Genomic DNA, 14,681 nt, shown 5'->3' with positions numbered 1-14,681 from the left:
GGCATGACAGTAGAACATGAAAAAAACCCCAGATGTTTAAGTTCTGTGTTGTCTTCCTTTTGCTTAATTTTTCCTAATCTGCGGAATATCTGTTGTCTTTAAGCATGTTGAGAAGCTTGCATTGAATCTCTTCTTGGGCATGGAAAAACAACTGAACTGAGACCTAAGCCTCTTTCCAGAGCAGTGTAGGGGAATAACACTACCTTGTTTTTCTGGGGTGGCTTTTTCCTGTCAGAGCACTCCATCATGGTTTATGGTGGGTGACTCTCCCTATGAAGCTGCTCAGAAGGATCCAAGGTGCTACAGGGTTATCTGTAACTCCAGGAGATGTTAGGGCGGTCCCTTTACTCTAGCGTGATCCTAGGACTTTTTGTATTGCTGTTTGGTGTGAAGAGCATTTGAATATGTACAGGCACAGTAACCAGCTAAGAGTGTTTTGGTAATTGTTTGTCATCATCATCTTCCTCATCCCTAGCCTATCAAATCCACAGTTGTATCTTTTGAAGGTGGGATTTATGCTGGACTGTACTTTTCCAAACAAATTTTAGACAATTTTACTAATTTTAGGGGTTGAAGAGAAAAAAAAACCCAACACAAAAAAGTCTGTCATAGATTCTCTAGTCCATCCTCTTGGACTGTAAGATTGTTACCTGCTACCTTTCCCTGACAGTGTTTTGTATGGTTCAGTTTTAAATATATTTGCTGTGTGGAAATGGAGGACACTGACAGGAGGACATTATCCAGCATTTTTTGTGTGTGCATCATTTTCTTTTTTTTTTTTTTTTTTAAAGATTATGTATGAATTGGAAGAAATGTATTTGTTGTCTACCATGTACGTTTCTAGGAAATTTTATTTGCTCACATTCAAAGTGTAATAATCTTTGTAATTTTAGAGGCTGTGAATTCTAGGCTCTTGTTTTGACTGAATGCTTTTCCTATTAAATACTGTATGCTTCCATTGCTGAGGTAATGTGTTAAGATTACTCATCATTTTACATAAGATGAGCAATGGGAAAAATAACTAAAATAAAACCCAAAATGAAAATTAACCTAATAACTTTGTTTTGACCATATGTTTATTGTTTACTTATGTAAACAATTTTAATGCATGTTGTAAGAGTTAAATTGAAATGCTAAACCCCTCAATTTGACTAAACATACTTAATTAACAGATTATATTAAAGCATTATCAAAAATCAAAAAGATATAAGCACATGCTTATCTCTGAATTTGAATCCACACATATAAGTCTTTGCAGAACTACCATAAGGCCCAGTAACACAAAGAAGTTGTACAAACATAGTCCTGAGCAGTTATCATGCAACAGTGTTTGACTGAGTGCCCTGTGTGGTAACAATTCCCAAAAGTCATGGGGTGTTTCCTTGCTTTCTGCTCTTTGCAAGGGTGATTTATAAGTTTATAAGTTCATTCCCAAACTCCATAACTTCCCTGACAGTTCCCCAGATGGACTATATCCAAGTTGGTATAAAACAGTACTCATTGCAGCTGGGCCTTCTAATTCATCTTGAGCTAGGTACAGCACTTGTTCTTTTTGTCTTTGTTTAGATTTGTTACCTCTCTAGAAACACTGTACCATGGTAATTGGTCCTACCTTCTCCTCAAACACCAGATATGCCTGAAAGCAAACCAAAGTTCTATTTAGTAAGACTTAACCGAAAGCTTTTAGTTTTAGCAATGGAAACAAGGACAAATACAAAACTTGGTCTTTGCATATACTTAGCAGGCCACCTTTCCACTTGCTGAATCCATCTTCCCTAGGATTCCTGGAATGGATTCCAGCAGATATCTCAGCAGTGCATCTTCTCAGTCCTGCTATCAGTTCTGATTTAGTTCTGCCAGAAACCAGAAACTTTGGTGATGATGCTTGGAAACTGTTGGTGATTCTCTGTTTTGTATCAACAGTGGTTCCCCCTTGCCCTGAAGACGACTGTTTCCTCTTTCTCTCTGAAAGTGTCAAACTGGCCAGTTGCATCCCACTCCAGCTGGACTTATCCTTCTGTATGGGATTCATACCTTCCTGCTAAGTATTATACAAGACGCATACGTACATTTCACAAATGATTTCTGGTATGACGTTAGCTTTCTAGAAAAAGGTGAAACAGGATATAATGTTAACACTGATGACAGACCCGGTAACACAGTTACTTTGTTTAAAAAAGCCCATGAAAAAGTGTTTCCCCTCTTACAATTTTTCTGGTGTTGCAAGCTTCCACTTGCATAATGCACAATTCACAGGAGATTGCGCAGACATAAATAAAAGAAAAAGCTGTCTCTTGATTGTGTATACTTGCATTTTAGAGGAAAGCACATCCATGTGGAAGATGTGCTGTTTAGTAGTTAGGTAGCTTCCATGAAAGGTTTCTAGTTACTCTTATTTGGCTCAGTTGTGTATAAATCTTGTATGCTTTATCCTAAGTTTTATAGATCTAATAATCTGTTTACTAGCTTTTGGGGCTTAAATGCTAGTTGCAGTAAGGAAATCTGTTACAAATAATGGTTTGGGTGCAGAAAGGAACATTGAAGAGTAAAGATGAAAATTTACCTTACACTTGGAGATCATTAAAAGATTTTAAAATATACACCAAAAGTTAAATTTCCTAAATTGTTAAGGCACCTAAGTAATCCGATCTTCTTAAGGCACTAATGTCCCAGATTTTTGTTTTAAGGTCTATAAGAACTGTTGTTTGCTCAGTACATTTATGAATAAAAACATTCTGATTTCAAAACTAGACGTGTAGCTTTCTGATTCAGATACCTGTGCTAACATAAAGCTTAAATCTGCAAAGCTTGAACAGCAGTCATCTTTTTGCCATCCTTGAACATCTCTGGACTGATATTTTACCTTAAACTTTTTTTTTAAAGTATACTGTGAACTTAGTATGTAACAAGCACTTGAGCATTAAGGATGCTGATGAGCCAAATGTTTAGAAAGAAGATATTAAAAGTTGTACTGTGATTAAAAATAAGTATTGAAGGACAACCTAGATCTTTGCTCTGGAAACATAAGGGTGTAAAATATTCTTGAACAAAATTTTAAAATATATAATAAATTTGGAAGCTTGTGTGAACAATTTTGTTGGTGTAATTGACAAAAGTCTCATTTCAATAATCTGATGCTATGTGATTTTTTGAAGCTTACCAACACTGGCTTACATGTTGATTCAGTTACTCATATTTGTTTGAGAAAGTGTGCGGTTTAAATAAATCTTATCAAAAAACATTAATGCAATAAATCTCACTTCAGTACTTTATTAAATCTATTTAAATATGAACTAAGATATTTCAGGTACATTATACTGAGGATACCATTGAGCATTTAGAAAGATGTGAATGCAGTGGCTGTTAAGTTTTAGTTGTGTCTAATCTCTTGCTACCATGGCAGTAGAAATAAAAAGTTTTTAGAGGAATATTCTATATAATGCATTATTTGCTAGGAACATTCTTAGTCAAAAAATCCATGTAAGCAGGAATATATATTTTCTGCTTTTCCATCATTTTAATATGTAAGTTGTATGCTTCTAATAACCTTTGTGTTCTTCTTATCTGCATTTAACAGTGTTTAGAAACCTTTCTTAATATTATTGAAAGCTGAAATATCTTTTAGTCTTCTCCTTCTTCCCCCTTCTCAACAAATTTAATGAGAAAATTAAAAATTTGAAATGAATCTACTCTATCTTATTTTGCTGTGCAGTTCTAAAGTATTCTGATGAGCCTGGATAAGCTGATGTGGCCTTTAGGGAGAGACACATCAAATATAGGCAGACAGCTCCTGTGTCTGGTAACAAAGACTGAGGAGGTCAAAACTATCCCAACAGGCCTGAGCAGGTCAGTCAGAGGCAAATGTTGGAAATAAAATTTGGTGGGGAGGGGAGTAAAGGGCCTGGGTCAAGTCCTGTTCAAAAAGTCAGCTTTGTCAAAAGCTTCAGTCACATTCTTACCTACAGGCAACCTCTGCTGATCCCAACTCATTAATCGAACTGGAGAGCCGTCTTGACCCTGGCTCCTTCCCTTTGAAGTGTGGTGTCCTCTGCAGCATGAGGAAATAATTTGCTGCCTGATTCAATGAGCCATCAGTAGAGCCAGCAGACCTAATGACATGTGAGAATATTAACCTCCTACCACGAAGAGCTGTGAATCTTGAGAGGCAGTCTATAATTCACCCAGCACTCCTGAGCCTTCCCTTTCTGTCTTATTCTTGCACTCACTTTCTCACTCATAGGGAGAGAGAGAGAGGAGAGACCCTCTTGTCGTAAAACTTTATTTCCTTCAGTAGTGGGAACCTTACTGAGCTGCTTGATAATGAGTTACTTTCCTTTTGCAGTTGGATAAAATTTATACTGAAAACTAGACATCCGTCTTACATATAATAATTTCTGTTTAAAATATGACACAGGCTACATAACTGACATCAAGGGGGTGGTAATCTGAATACTTACTGAAGTAGACTATTTTATGTTTCCTTATTTATTTTTCATCATCAAAGGAAAAAAGGAAAAACAAGAAAAAAGCCATGCATAACAATGATGTTATTTTGAATAATGTGGTTTTTAGCTGCCCTCAGTCAAGAGGATCTTTCTGCAATACCCTTCTTCCTTCCCCCCCCCCCACTACCTAAAGGGAAACACAGTTCTGCCTGGGCAAGTACTGTGTGTTATATGCACACACTTGCCTTTTGATTCTTAACAAAGAAAAGGATTGTTGGTCTAATCCTGCTGCTTTAAAAATCAGGGCTGTTTTTTCTCTTGTTGACTCCTTCAGCATTTTCAGTCACAGATTCAGGTCTCAGTGTCTGGTAAGCTTCAGAACGTGAGCCACTGTTACTCATGTGGCTAAATAATGAGAAAGGAAGAGCAGAAATGGCCATGTGTATATGCTACTCACCATGAAAATGGTGGTGATTACCAGACTTTACGCTGCTATGTACCCATGTACAGTAAAACACTGCAAGAGTTTAGTTTTGTTTTTAATGTCATTTCTTAGTGCTGATTGCTGCTGCAAGAGGTCAGAATTTAGAGGTTATGGGTATGGATGGGGAACAGCATCCAACATAGCAAATCCCAGACTGAAAGGACTACTGTTGGCATTTTAGTCTTGTCTGTGCTAGAAAGGTTTGGGTTTTTTTTTTTTTTTTTTTGCTATAACTGTACTGGCAAATTTCTCATATTTAGTGGAAACACAGCTTGCAAAAGCAAATGAAATTACACCAAGTGTGAACACTCCTGGTGGTAAAAGATGTTTTTGCACTGGGAGTGAAAGTTAGCAATATAGTTGTGCAGCCAAAACCTTTCTGTTGAAAATCGAGCCTGAATTCTGTTGGATTACAATTAGAGGCTTATTTTGATTCTGAGGAGTTGGTAAAACTATTGGTGTGTTGTGTGGATCTGGGTACAGATGAGGATACATAAGGAGGGGGTAAAGGAAATTAAGGAGACAGACCAGGGTAGGTAGCAGAAGGAAATAATGTATATAATAAATAAATGACAGTTATATGTTGCCTAACAAGTACTACAGTGTCTGTGGTATGTGCATATGTAGATACATGTGATTTTTAAGTTGTTCTAGAGATATTCTTTAACATCGAGGGGTTTGGTGTTATGTCCATTAACAATTCTCTGCTATCATGGTTGAGCAGTCTATTAGTCGTTCTCACCTCTTATAGCTGGTCACAAAGGCCAGTCCCCTTGCCTCTTTCTGCTTCATCTTTTTTATTAAGTTTATTAAAACTAGTCAGATTATACTTTCTTATGGCACAGGCTGTGCTTGGTCCATTCATTATGGTTTCTTATCTTGGCAGGCAATCTGAATTGAACGGCAGCTAGTCCATTATGCACATATGAAGCCCATCACTCCTCCAGCAATGGCCAATTCATCAAACATTTATCTTTTGCCCTCTGAGCAGTGCGTCAATTTGCTTGTCAATCCTCAGCCTTGGTTGTTGTGGAAGATGGGAGAAAAATTACTTTTCTTTTCCCCCTTCTCACTGAACTCTAGTAGTCGGAATAGGCTTTACTCTACTCACTCTACAGGCTTGTTACTCCCCACTTCTCTGTGCAAAAAGGGGAGGGGTCAGGTTACTATCTGAATTGCAGAGTGACAGATTGATCCAAGATACAGTAAAGCTTTCATTATGGCACTGTCTTTGCACTTGAATTTGCTCATATTTCCATTATAATACTGTTTTTTAGAGGGTTTATAAATAGATTCTCAACTTGGCACATGGAGCTGAGAGGAGCTTTTAAGAATAAATACATTATATGTTTTTAGTTTTGGTGGGTTTTGTTTTTTTTTTTTTTTGTTTTTTTTTTTTTAAACAGGTTTATATTTTGTAAACCTTGGCTTGTTCTTTTGCTATTTCTGATCACTAATACTTCCTTGAATTCTTTCAAGTTTGGGAACTGGCAGTGTTTGCATTTTTTTTAAAATGCCATTTGTTTTATTAGGACTGAATTCCATTTTAAGATTGGGAAAAAAGACAAATGAAGCAAGACATGCTCACATCAAGTTTCTCTCTTAACTCCTCTAACTTTGTTATTCCTCATTGAATACTTTCAAGAAATTTTAGCAGAAGGATGCTTAAGTCTGTACTTGAGAATATCACTGAAGTGATGCATCCATTGAACTGCAGGGACTTCCTAGTGGTGGTTTTTCCAGAATGCCCTTTGTTAAAATATGAATGCATACAGTCACTTGCTCTCTGCTTGATAATTTTTATCTGTGTTTTGCAAACTGTGTTTTGTCATATGATACTTGTTTGATCACTAGATGACTAAGAGCTCATTTTCCAATCCATTTTGTATTATTTTAAAATATTTTATATGGTTTATGTGAAAACCGCCTTGACACAGGCTATAGTATTACACTGATTGTAATTTTATTTAAATTTATACAAAATTGTAACAGTAGATTCATATAAAATCTTGTCATGTTTATTCCTAAAATGTAATATAATAACTTAAGCAAAAAGGTGCCTAACATGAAGGATAAAGCTTGCGCTGTATCAGTGGGATATCCTCTTGAGTAGAGCTGTATTAAATACACATAGTGAAATCTGAGACTTTAGGAGGTTCATTAGAAGAGAAATTGAACCCCACCCCAGTCAGTCTGGTTGCTTCATAGTAGTTAGGCCAGGAAATTTTTTTTTTTTTGACTAGAGGCTTGGTAGGAGAGAATGGTGGTTGAATGACTGAGTGGTTGGCTCTAGTATGTTTTTGTAAGCTACTGAAAACTGCAATTGGGATTTGTAGTTTACTTCACCAGGTAAATAATCCACCTGTATGGGGCACAGCTGTAACAGTTTATTTTACCTTAATGTTGCAATTTCTTCTAATTTCTTTGCAAGACTGGACAAATAGGCTATGTTTATCCCTCCCAAATGTGTGTACTTCACTAAGCCTCATGTGAAGGTCTGATTCACCTTCTGGAAGTGCCCATCTTTTGTCACTGGCTGTAAGGAGTTAGGAATAACTGGGCTTCTACAGATGGATGACGTAAATCTGCATTGTTGCTTTTCAGATAGTTCCATCATTTGGGGAGTTGCTGCTTAATAGCAAAATCTCTCTCTCTCAAGAAATTCTGCATTTCTGTTTTATAATTTGTAAGAAAGATTTTAGGATGCTGTGAATTTAACATTTAGAATTTAGGAGGCCTCTTATCTCTTTTTGTCTGTCTATTGACTCTGCTTTTGTGTTTTCTTTGAGGTTTGAAGGTGGGTGGTGGCTTGTAGGGGTTGAGTAGTTTGGGCTTTTTTTTAAGCAATGGAAGTTGCTGTGTAAGACTCAGAACAAGACTATAAAAAACAGATGAAGATTCTGGGTTTTCGTGAATCCCCACCCTTTTAATGTGCTTACATAGCTCTAGTTTATGATGTTCAGGATGTTTTAATCCCAATATTTTTTGGTAATAAGGTGTCCCATGTAGTCTTGTATGCTTTCAGTGTGTAAGAAAAGGGGAAAGCAAGGGTTGGATATTAATTTTATTTTATGTCTGAAAGTTAAGTATGACCTTTATATGAAAAGACTCAGAAACTAGTTGTAGATCTAGTTCATAACACAGGTCTAATCTTTTCTTATGGAGGTATTTTCTTCCCAGGTATTTAATGATTCTCTTCATTCTTTTCTTTCCATTTTTTCTTTGCTGGCCATATTCATAAGCTTTTCTTAAGTTTTATTCAAAGAGCTTCTTCCAGATATTTTCTGTCTAGCAACAGAAAACTGGAAACAGGTTGTCTGGAAGTGATGCAAAATGCTACTTCTAGATAGCCTGCAAAATACTAACATTCCCTCTCATATTATTCAAACCAAAGCATTTCATGTTTTGGAAACATTGGTAAGCTTGTTCTCCATTGAACCGAATTTCATGGTTCCTGTTTCATGACTTGTCTGGTCTAACTTGGGACCTAGCCCACACTAGAAATTTTGGAGGTTCTTTACTTTCACTGGGATAGTGGTTTTTTTTTTGTGTGTGTTCTGCTTTGGTCCAGAAATCATGTCAGAACTATCCATTACATAGTCCATTCTGTTTTCTTTTTGGATGTATTATCATGCAGAAAAGTGAGTATGAACACTGAGCAGGACTGCAGAAAAGAAAAGCTATCATGTTTGAATAGTATAGAGGTCATTTTTTGATGTGTTACTTGTAGTTTATCTGCCATTACTATCTCTGTCTGCAGGAAATAAATAAACCTTCGATTTGCAGTGGTTTTGTGATTATAATAGTGAGAATTGTTTTTTTTCCTGGAATTTGAACTGCATTCTAGCTACTCTAGTTTCTTCAAAATGGGTTATTTATTTTTCTCTACTCACAGGTGAGAGGTGTGTTTAGAGCAGAACCCCCCAAAGCAGGTTTGAGAATAGAATTCTGACAGAGGCCTCAGCCTGAGGGAGTTTGCACAGAAGATTCGCTGAACCCCTTCCACCATCAGAACAGAATTGGAAATGACTTAGGTCTTTCCCTTTATTTGTATACTGTATTTCAGATTAAATGGAATTTAAAATTGAACAGGAATCAAACCAAGCAAACCTGAAATGATGTTTTGCATTTCCAGGGAATTATGCAAAATCTAAACTTATACATGTGTCTTGTCTGTCTTATATTTTTATATATATATAGCATTTATATATTGCTCTTTGTTTTGTTTTGGTGAGGTTAAGTCAAAGGACTAGAAGTCAGGAGCTCTGGGTTTTATTTCTTGTCTCTTAGAAAATTGCTGGAGGTCACCTTTTGTTAGTCACTTAACCTCTCTCTGCTTTACTACGAAATGGAATTTTAAGCTCAGCAGGTTTTTGAAGAGTAATTCATTAATGTTTAAAAAAAATGCTTTGTGCTCCTTAGCTGGCAGGTGCTGGAGAAATAGAAATTACATTTCTATTCTTTAAATACTGAAATTATCTAGTACTAGGGTTCTCATGTTGATTCTGCTTTCCTGTAATCTGTTAAAATATAAAAGGCAAGAAAAAAGGTATTTTGAAAAGCTCTTGTTTTGTAGCAGCTCTGTGTTTAACTTCTGGTAATGGCTATCTCTTGTCAACAGAGTGCAAATCAGTTTCAAGGCTAAAGCCAAACTCTCTCATTTACATATTGTTAACTGCTCTCTCTTTTCCTGTTAAACAGGAGGAAAAAGTCATTAGATATGAGGCAGCTGTCTTATTAATGGAGGGGTGGGGTGAAATGTGAGGAACACTTCTTTTTCAGCATATACTTCTGAAGAGCTTGTTCTTTTGGACAAGGGCAACTCTAACATACCAAGGTTTGTCCATTACTGAGAGGCTTCTGCTTTTTTTTTTAATTTATAAAATATCATATTTTCATTGTCAAATATTACCAAAATGAAGAGCTGTTCTTTACTTTCATTGTAACCAAATCCTCATTGGGCCAGAGGGACCAGAGTGAAATAGTGTAGTTGACAATTGCCATGCATGTACATAGAGGAAAAAAAATCTCTTCCGTGACATTCCTTTATGATTAAACTCTCTTACAAACCATGAATGAATTATGGAAAAGAAAGCTGGAAGAAATCATACTGATTAGCTGAAGGACTTGGATAAAATGACAGTTCTGAGACCTTTGTATTCTAAAGGATTATTTACTGTCTGCTTACAGAACATCTTAAGTCTTTTTGCAGAGGGAGTCAGTTTCCTGTTTAGTGCAGTGTTTTTGTAAGCTAATGAGGGCAAAGCATGAGCCATAGGCAATGATGCTGTGATATTAGCTGTGACAGGGAGCTTGATCATAATTATCTTAACGAGGATAGGGTTAATTACAGTGGAAACTTAAAGTTTTTTCTGTTTGAATGAGGCGGCGCTGAATACGTTGTGATGTTTTGTCGGTTTGATGTGACTTTGGAAATTGCAATGGAAATCTCTTGGCAGCACTTGCTCTCCTCTGGGAGCCGAGTGTGAGCCCTGCAATGAGGTAACTGAGATGGTACCTGTGGGTGAGATAATGGGCAGCTTTCATGTCATTAGAGCAGGGAAAAGCAACCTGCAATGCACTTAGTGATGTTTATTAGCCTTTTGAAACCAGGGAAAACAAGTACTTGCCACTGCCCCTTCAGTGCTGGTTGTATTGTGGTGGTAAGATTGTGTGTTTGTTTTAATATACCAATACAGGAAGACATCTTTTTTTCTGCTATGAACTATGAGAAAACAGTGCAGATTTAATTTTAGTTTGGTTCTCTTTCTTGGGGGATTTCCCTCTTTTTATACTCGTCTCAGGGTGTTTGTGTGCTTCTTGCTATGCTGTGTATACATATGCATTCCTCTCTTCTTCTGTGATGGGCTCATAAGGAAATACTTGGAGTACATTAATATTACTATGTCACTCTCATTAAAAATAAAAATTCCAGCCTTTTGTACCGATTTCTACCTCAGCTTCTCAAAAATGCTTTCTATATACTAGTTCACGATTGTCAATCCTTTCTTATCCCCTATCGGCAGACGGGAAATTGAGGCACATAGAAATTATGGGACTTGCTGAAGTTTGTACCATAAAACCTATTGTGTGGATTGTACTTAAAACTTTTCAATTGTGGAGTACAACTGCTGGGCAATATTTCCTTATATATTACGATGGTAGAGATTGTTGCGTTAAATTTTATAGCTAGTATCACTGAATGTTAGCAAATACATTTTTTTCCTTTTTTGTTTCTTTACCAACTGTCCTACCAATTTCATTTTGGTGCTAGTTTTTTCTTCTGTTTAAGATGAAAAAATAAAAATTCTGTGAATAGCAAAATAACATATGGATGTAAATTTATGTTAATAGCTACACCCTCTCTCTGTACTGTGGCAACCTCTCCCACCTCCATAGACTTTGAATTTAGGTGATTAAATCACCAAGTGCACACTGCTCTGATGACATGAAAACCACAATTAATAAGTAACCCCCTGTGTAACTCGGCTCCTTTTTAACTGAGCAGCTAATAACATTACATGGCAAAAATTATCAAAACCAGACAGGTGTAAGGAGATTTGCGCACAATTTTCTCTGCCTATCTATGAAACTAGTACCCTCGTGTTCAGTCCAGGCTTGTGAAAGAAAGGCTGTTTCAATAGACAACTCCCTCTAGTGTTTCAAGGCCTTTTGTCCCACTTCATGGCTTGTCATTTTGTTTTATGCCTCCCCTGCAGCAGTTTGGATGTGTGCTTTCTTCTCCTTGCCAGTTGCCAACCATTTGCTGATTCTCATGATAAGAGTATTATATTTGCATAACATAACTCAGGAACAATGTGTATTTTTATGCTGACACTGACCAGAGCCCAAGCAATGTTGTTTCACAAAGGACCTATTAACATCCCATAAGGCTCTGTGGTGTTGACAAGGAGGTGGCCTTCTCTGAACTCCTTTGGCAAGTCAAAGTCTTACACTGAAATGTGAGGTTTGGAAATAATCCACTATTTATATAATAAAGAGTATTTAAGGGGAATTTGCTAAACTAGATTTGTCAAATAAACTGAAATGAAAACTCATAACAGCTTGATAAACTCACTGCTACTTTCTCTGGGTTATGTCTTTTAAAGGTGTTTGGGGGAAAGCACTGTCTGAAATGATTGCTGATCTCTCTTCTGATCCTGACTGTGGCAAAACCAAGTCTGTTGCGAGCCTTTGTTGAAATACCTAGCTTAATACAGCATGCTAGCACAGCTCTTAACGGTGTACAGTTTATGTAGGCTGAATCGAGTTTTTCTGAAACAGCTTGTTAAAGGCAAGTGCAGAAAGTGCAGCTATTGCGGTGGTCATTGTTTCAGTATAATCATTATAGTAGAGGCTTTAGTTCTTTCGGTTTCAGAAACTGTAGTCTCAATGCATTGTAATGATATAGATAGGCCATAGGGGTGTAGGCATGGCAAATTTTCTTCAGGTCTGGCTGCCCAGCATCAAAATGTCATTAATAATAGTTGTACTTGCCTTTCAGAACACCAAGTCAAGACTGTGAGTGCTTTGGAGTCCTTGGACTGAAATACACCATTTCAGTGTTGTGCAAATGTTACTTAAATAGTTTAGTGTACAGTACCCAGTGTAAAAGTCACAGACTTGATTTCTTTTGGTTATTTGAACCCTCTGACTGTGATTTATAAGTGGTCAGTAAGTTGTGTCTACAAAAGCAGTATCTTGTTTTTGTTGGACAGACAAATATTAAATTGTCTAATTTGCAACCCATGTACTTTCTAATAATACTTGTATTTTCCTCCAGTAGTAGTGTCTGTAGAACTCTCTAACAGGTGCCTTGGCTGTATTTTGATCTTTGCCAAAAACTGGGGGAGGGTAAGGAAATCCCCTTGGTATAAATGTCATTTGAAACTGAATAAATAGTATAGACTGCATCTCCCTTATTCATCACATTTTATAAAACAGCCAGGAGATACAGTGATGATCTTCCCACTGGTAGGCATAGTAGATCAGCTGTCAAGTCATGCAATCTCAGCATATCTTTAGGTGTCTGGTAGGTGTATGAGCTGTGAATGCATGTCTGTGTGTATGCTCTGTATACCATGTGTCTTAGTTGATTAATGTGTGGTGGCTTTTTTCCCTGTTGGAATGTTCAAGCATTAAGAATCAGGTTTGAAATAGATGCCTTAACAAGGTATCAAAGTGTTCTTTTTAGGTTTATTCCCTGTACTTTGCTATCAAAAGAATGAATACCTCCAGAATCTTGTTTATTTACAAGCCATCATCTGCACTTCCATGTTGTGAAATGCTCCTTTTTAAAGCTGCTCTCTGCAGTCTGACCTGTGGCTTGACAGTGGGACAGTAAGTTCCCAAAAGAAAGCAAATGCCTTTTCTGTCTGGAGTAATTCTGCATTTTATTTTGTAGACAACATTTTATTTTGTTTGCAGGGACTCAAGAAGCAAATTAAGTGGTTAATAAAAAGGAAAAAAAAAAAATCCCCTCTCCATTTCCTATTATTGCATGTAAGGTAACTGCTAAGAAATGATACTTGAAGTTGTATTTATTATTGTTAGCGGGGTATGATATTTCTTGGCAGAAATGATGGATGACAACTTAAATTTGTGTCCAGGGAATGAAGGTGAACTGTGACAGAGTTATTTATCTTGGGAATGGAGGTTAGGGTCAGGCAAGGCTGGGTGCCTGAAGGCACAAGACATTGACAAATTCATCCTGGAGGCCCCATATCTGAAGCCTTTTGTTTTGGATCCTGGCTACTCACTAAGTGACCCCCATCCTTCATCCTGCCAGCATGTGAAGGATGTGTTGCAGTGCCAGCACTCCCCTTGCCACTAATGCTTGTCATTCACTCTTCTGACAGGCCCAAACCAAAACTATTCCCACTCCTGAAAGGGAAGGTTAAAATATTTATTTCAGCTCATAATGGCCTCCCTGATTTAGTGGAGTATCATTTTTCCTGTTGCCTTTGTCGTTTGCAGGTCACTAGAAGGACTGAAAACATTCAGTTACTTGGAAGAGCTGATCTTGGACAACAATCTACTCGGAAATGACCTTCTGTTACCCAGGTTACCCCACCTCCATACCTTAACGCTCAACAAGAACCAAATATCCTTTCAAAGAAATACCTGCAAAATGTCAAATGAGTTTTATGTGTCAGCCAAATTAAAGTATGTGAAATATAGTTCATGGACAGACAAAGCATTCTCTCGTTTGGCACCTGGAATACTTCATAGTAATTTATTATAGGTCATTCATAAATGAAATGCACCATTATATCTTCCTGTTGCTCTATTTTAGTGAGAGATCTAAGTTATGACTCTGAAGAAATCTTTCTAATAGACAAAATAGAGAAAGAAAATAATGTCAGTGCAGCAGTTACTGTGTTTGCTTGGGGTTCTGTTGCAGGCTGACCTCTAGTGGAATAGGGAGTGCAGTGAAACGCTATTAAGTTTTTATATTTTAAATAGCTCTTAAAGCATTACAGTAAAATAAAATAAAATAAAATAAAAAAAACCAAAAAACCCAAAGCAAGAAATTCAATACATTTCTCTCTTCTAATGAAGTTGGTATCATGCGCAATTTGGTAGCTGCTGTGCAACTGCAGCTGTAAAAGCAAGTCACTGTATTCTCGGTGTTCCAACTCTATAAATTAATATAAAATGCTGTCCAAATCAAGGTCTTAATACATTAGAGTATTCAGATGGATGGTTAAGTCCATTCATGATTAGTCACTTCTCCATATTGCTGAAATTAG

General features: G+C 36.9%; 1 protein-coding gene across 1 annotated transcript in view; it reads left to right on the top strand.

Annotated features, from left to right (window-relative positions):
• Window positions 1–14,681, top strand: part of LRMDA (leucine rich melanocyte differentiation associated) — a 693,265-nt gene that overhangs the window by 369,243 nt on the left and 309,341 nt on the right. Inside the window, exon 3 of the mRNA XM_074874568.1 lies at window positions 13,906–14,032. Coding sequence (XP_074730669.1) covers window positions 13,906–14,032 — 127 coding nt within the window. The remainder of the gene's footprint in view (window positions 1–13,905; window positions 14,033–14,681) is intronic.

This window comes from Strix uralensis, chromosome 7 (assembly GCF_047716275.1).
Source record: "Strix uralensis isolate ZFMK-TIS-50842 chromosome 7, bStrUra1, whole genome shotgun sequence".
In the NCBI taxonomy this organism is placed as follows: domain Eukaryota; kingdom Metazoa; phylum Chordata; class Aves; order Strigiformes; family Strigidae; genus Strix; species Strix uralensis.
Note: the sequence above shows the minus strand (reverse complement) of the source record. Positions and strands in the feature narration are given on the sequence as shown.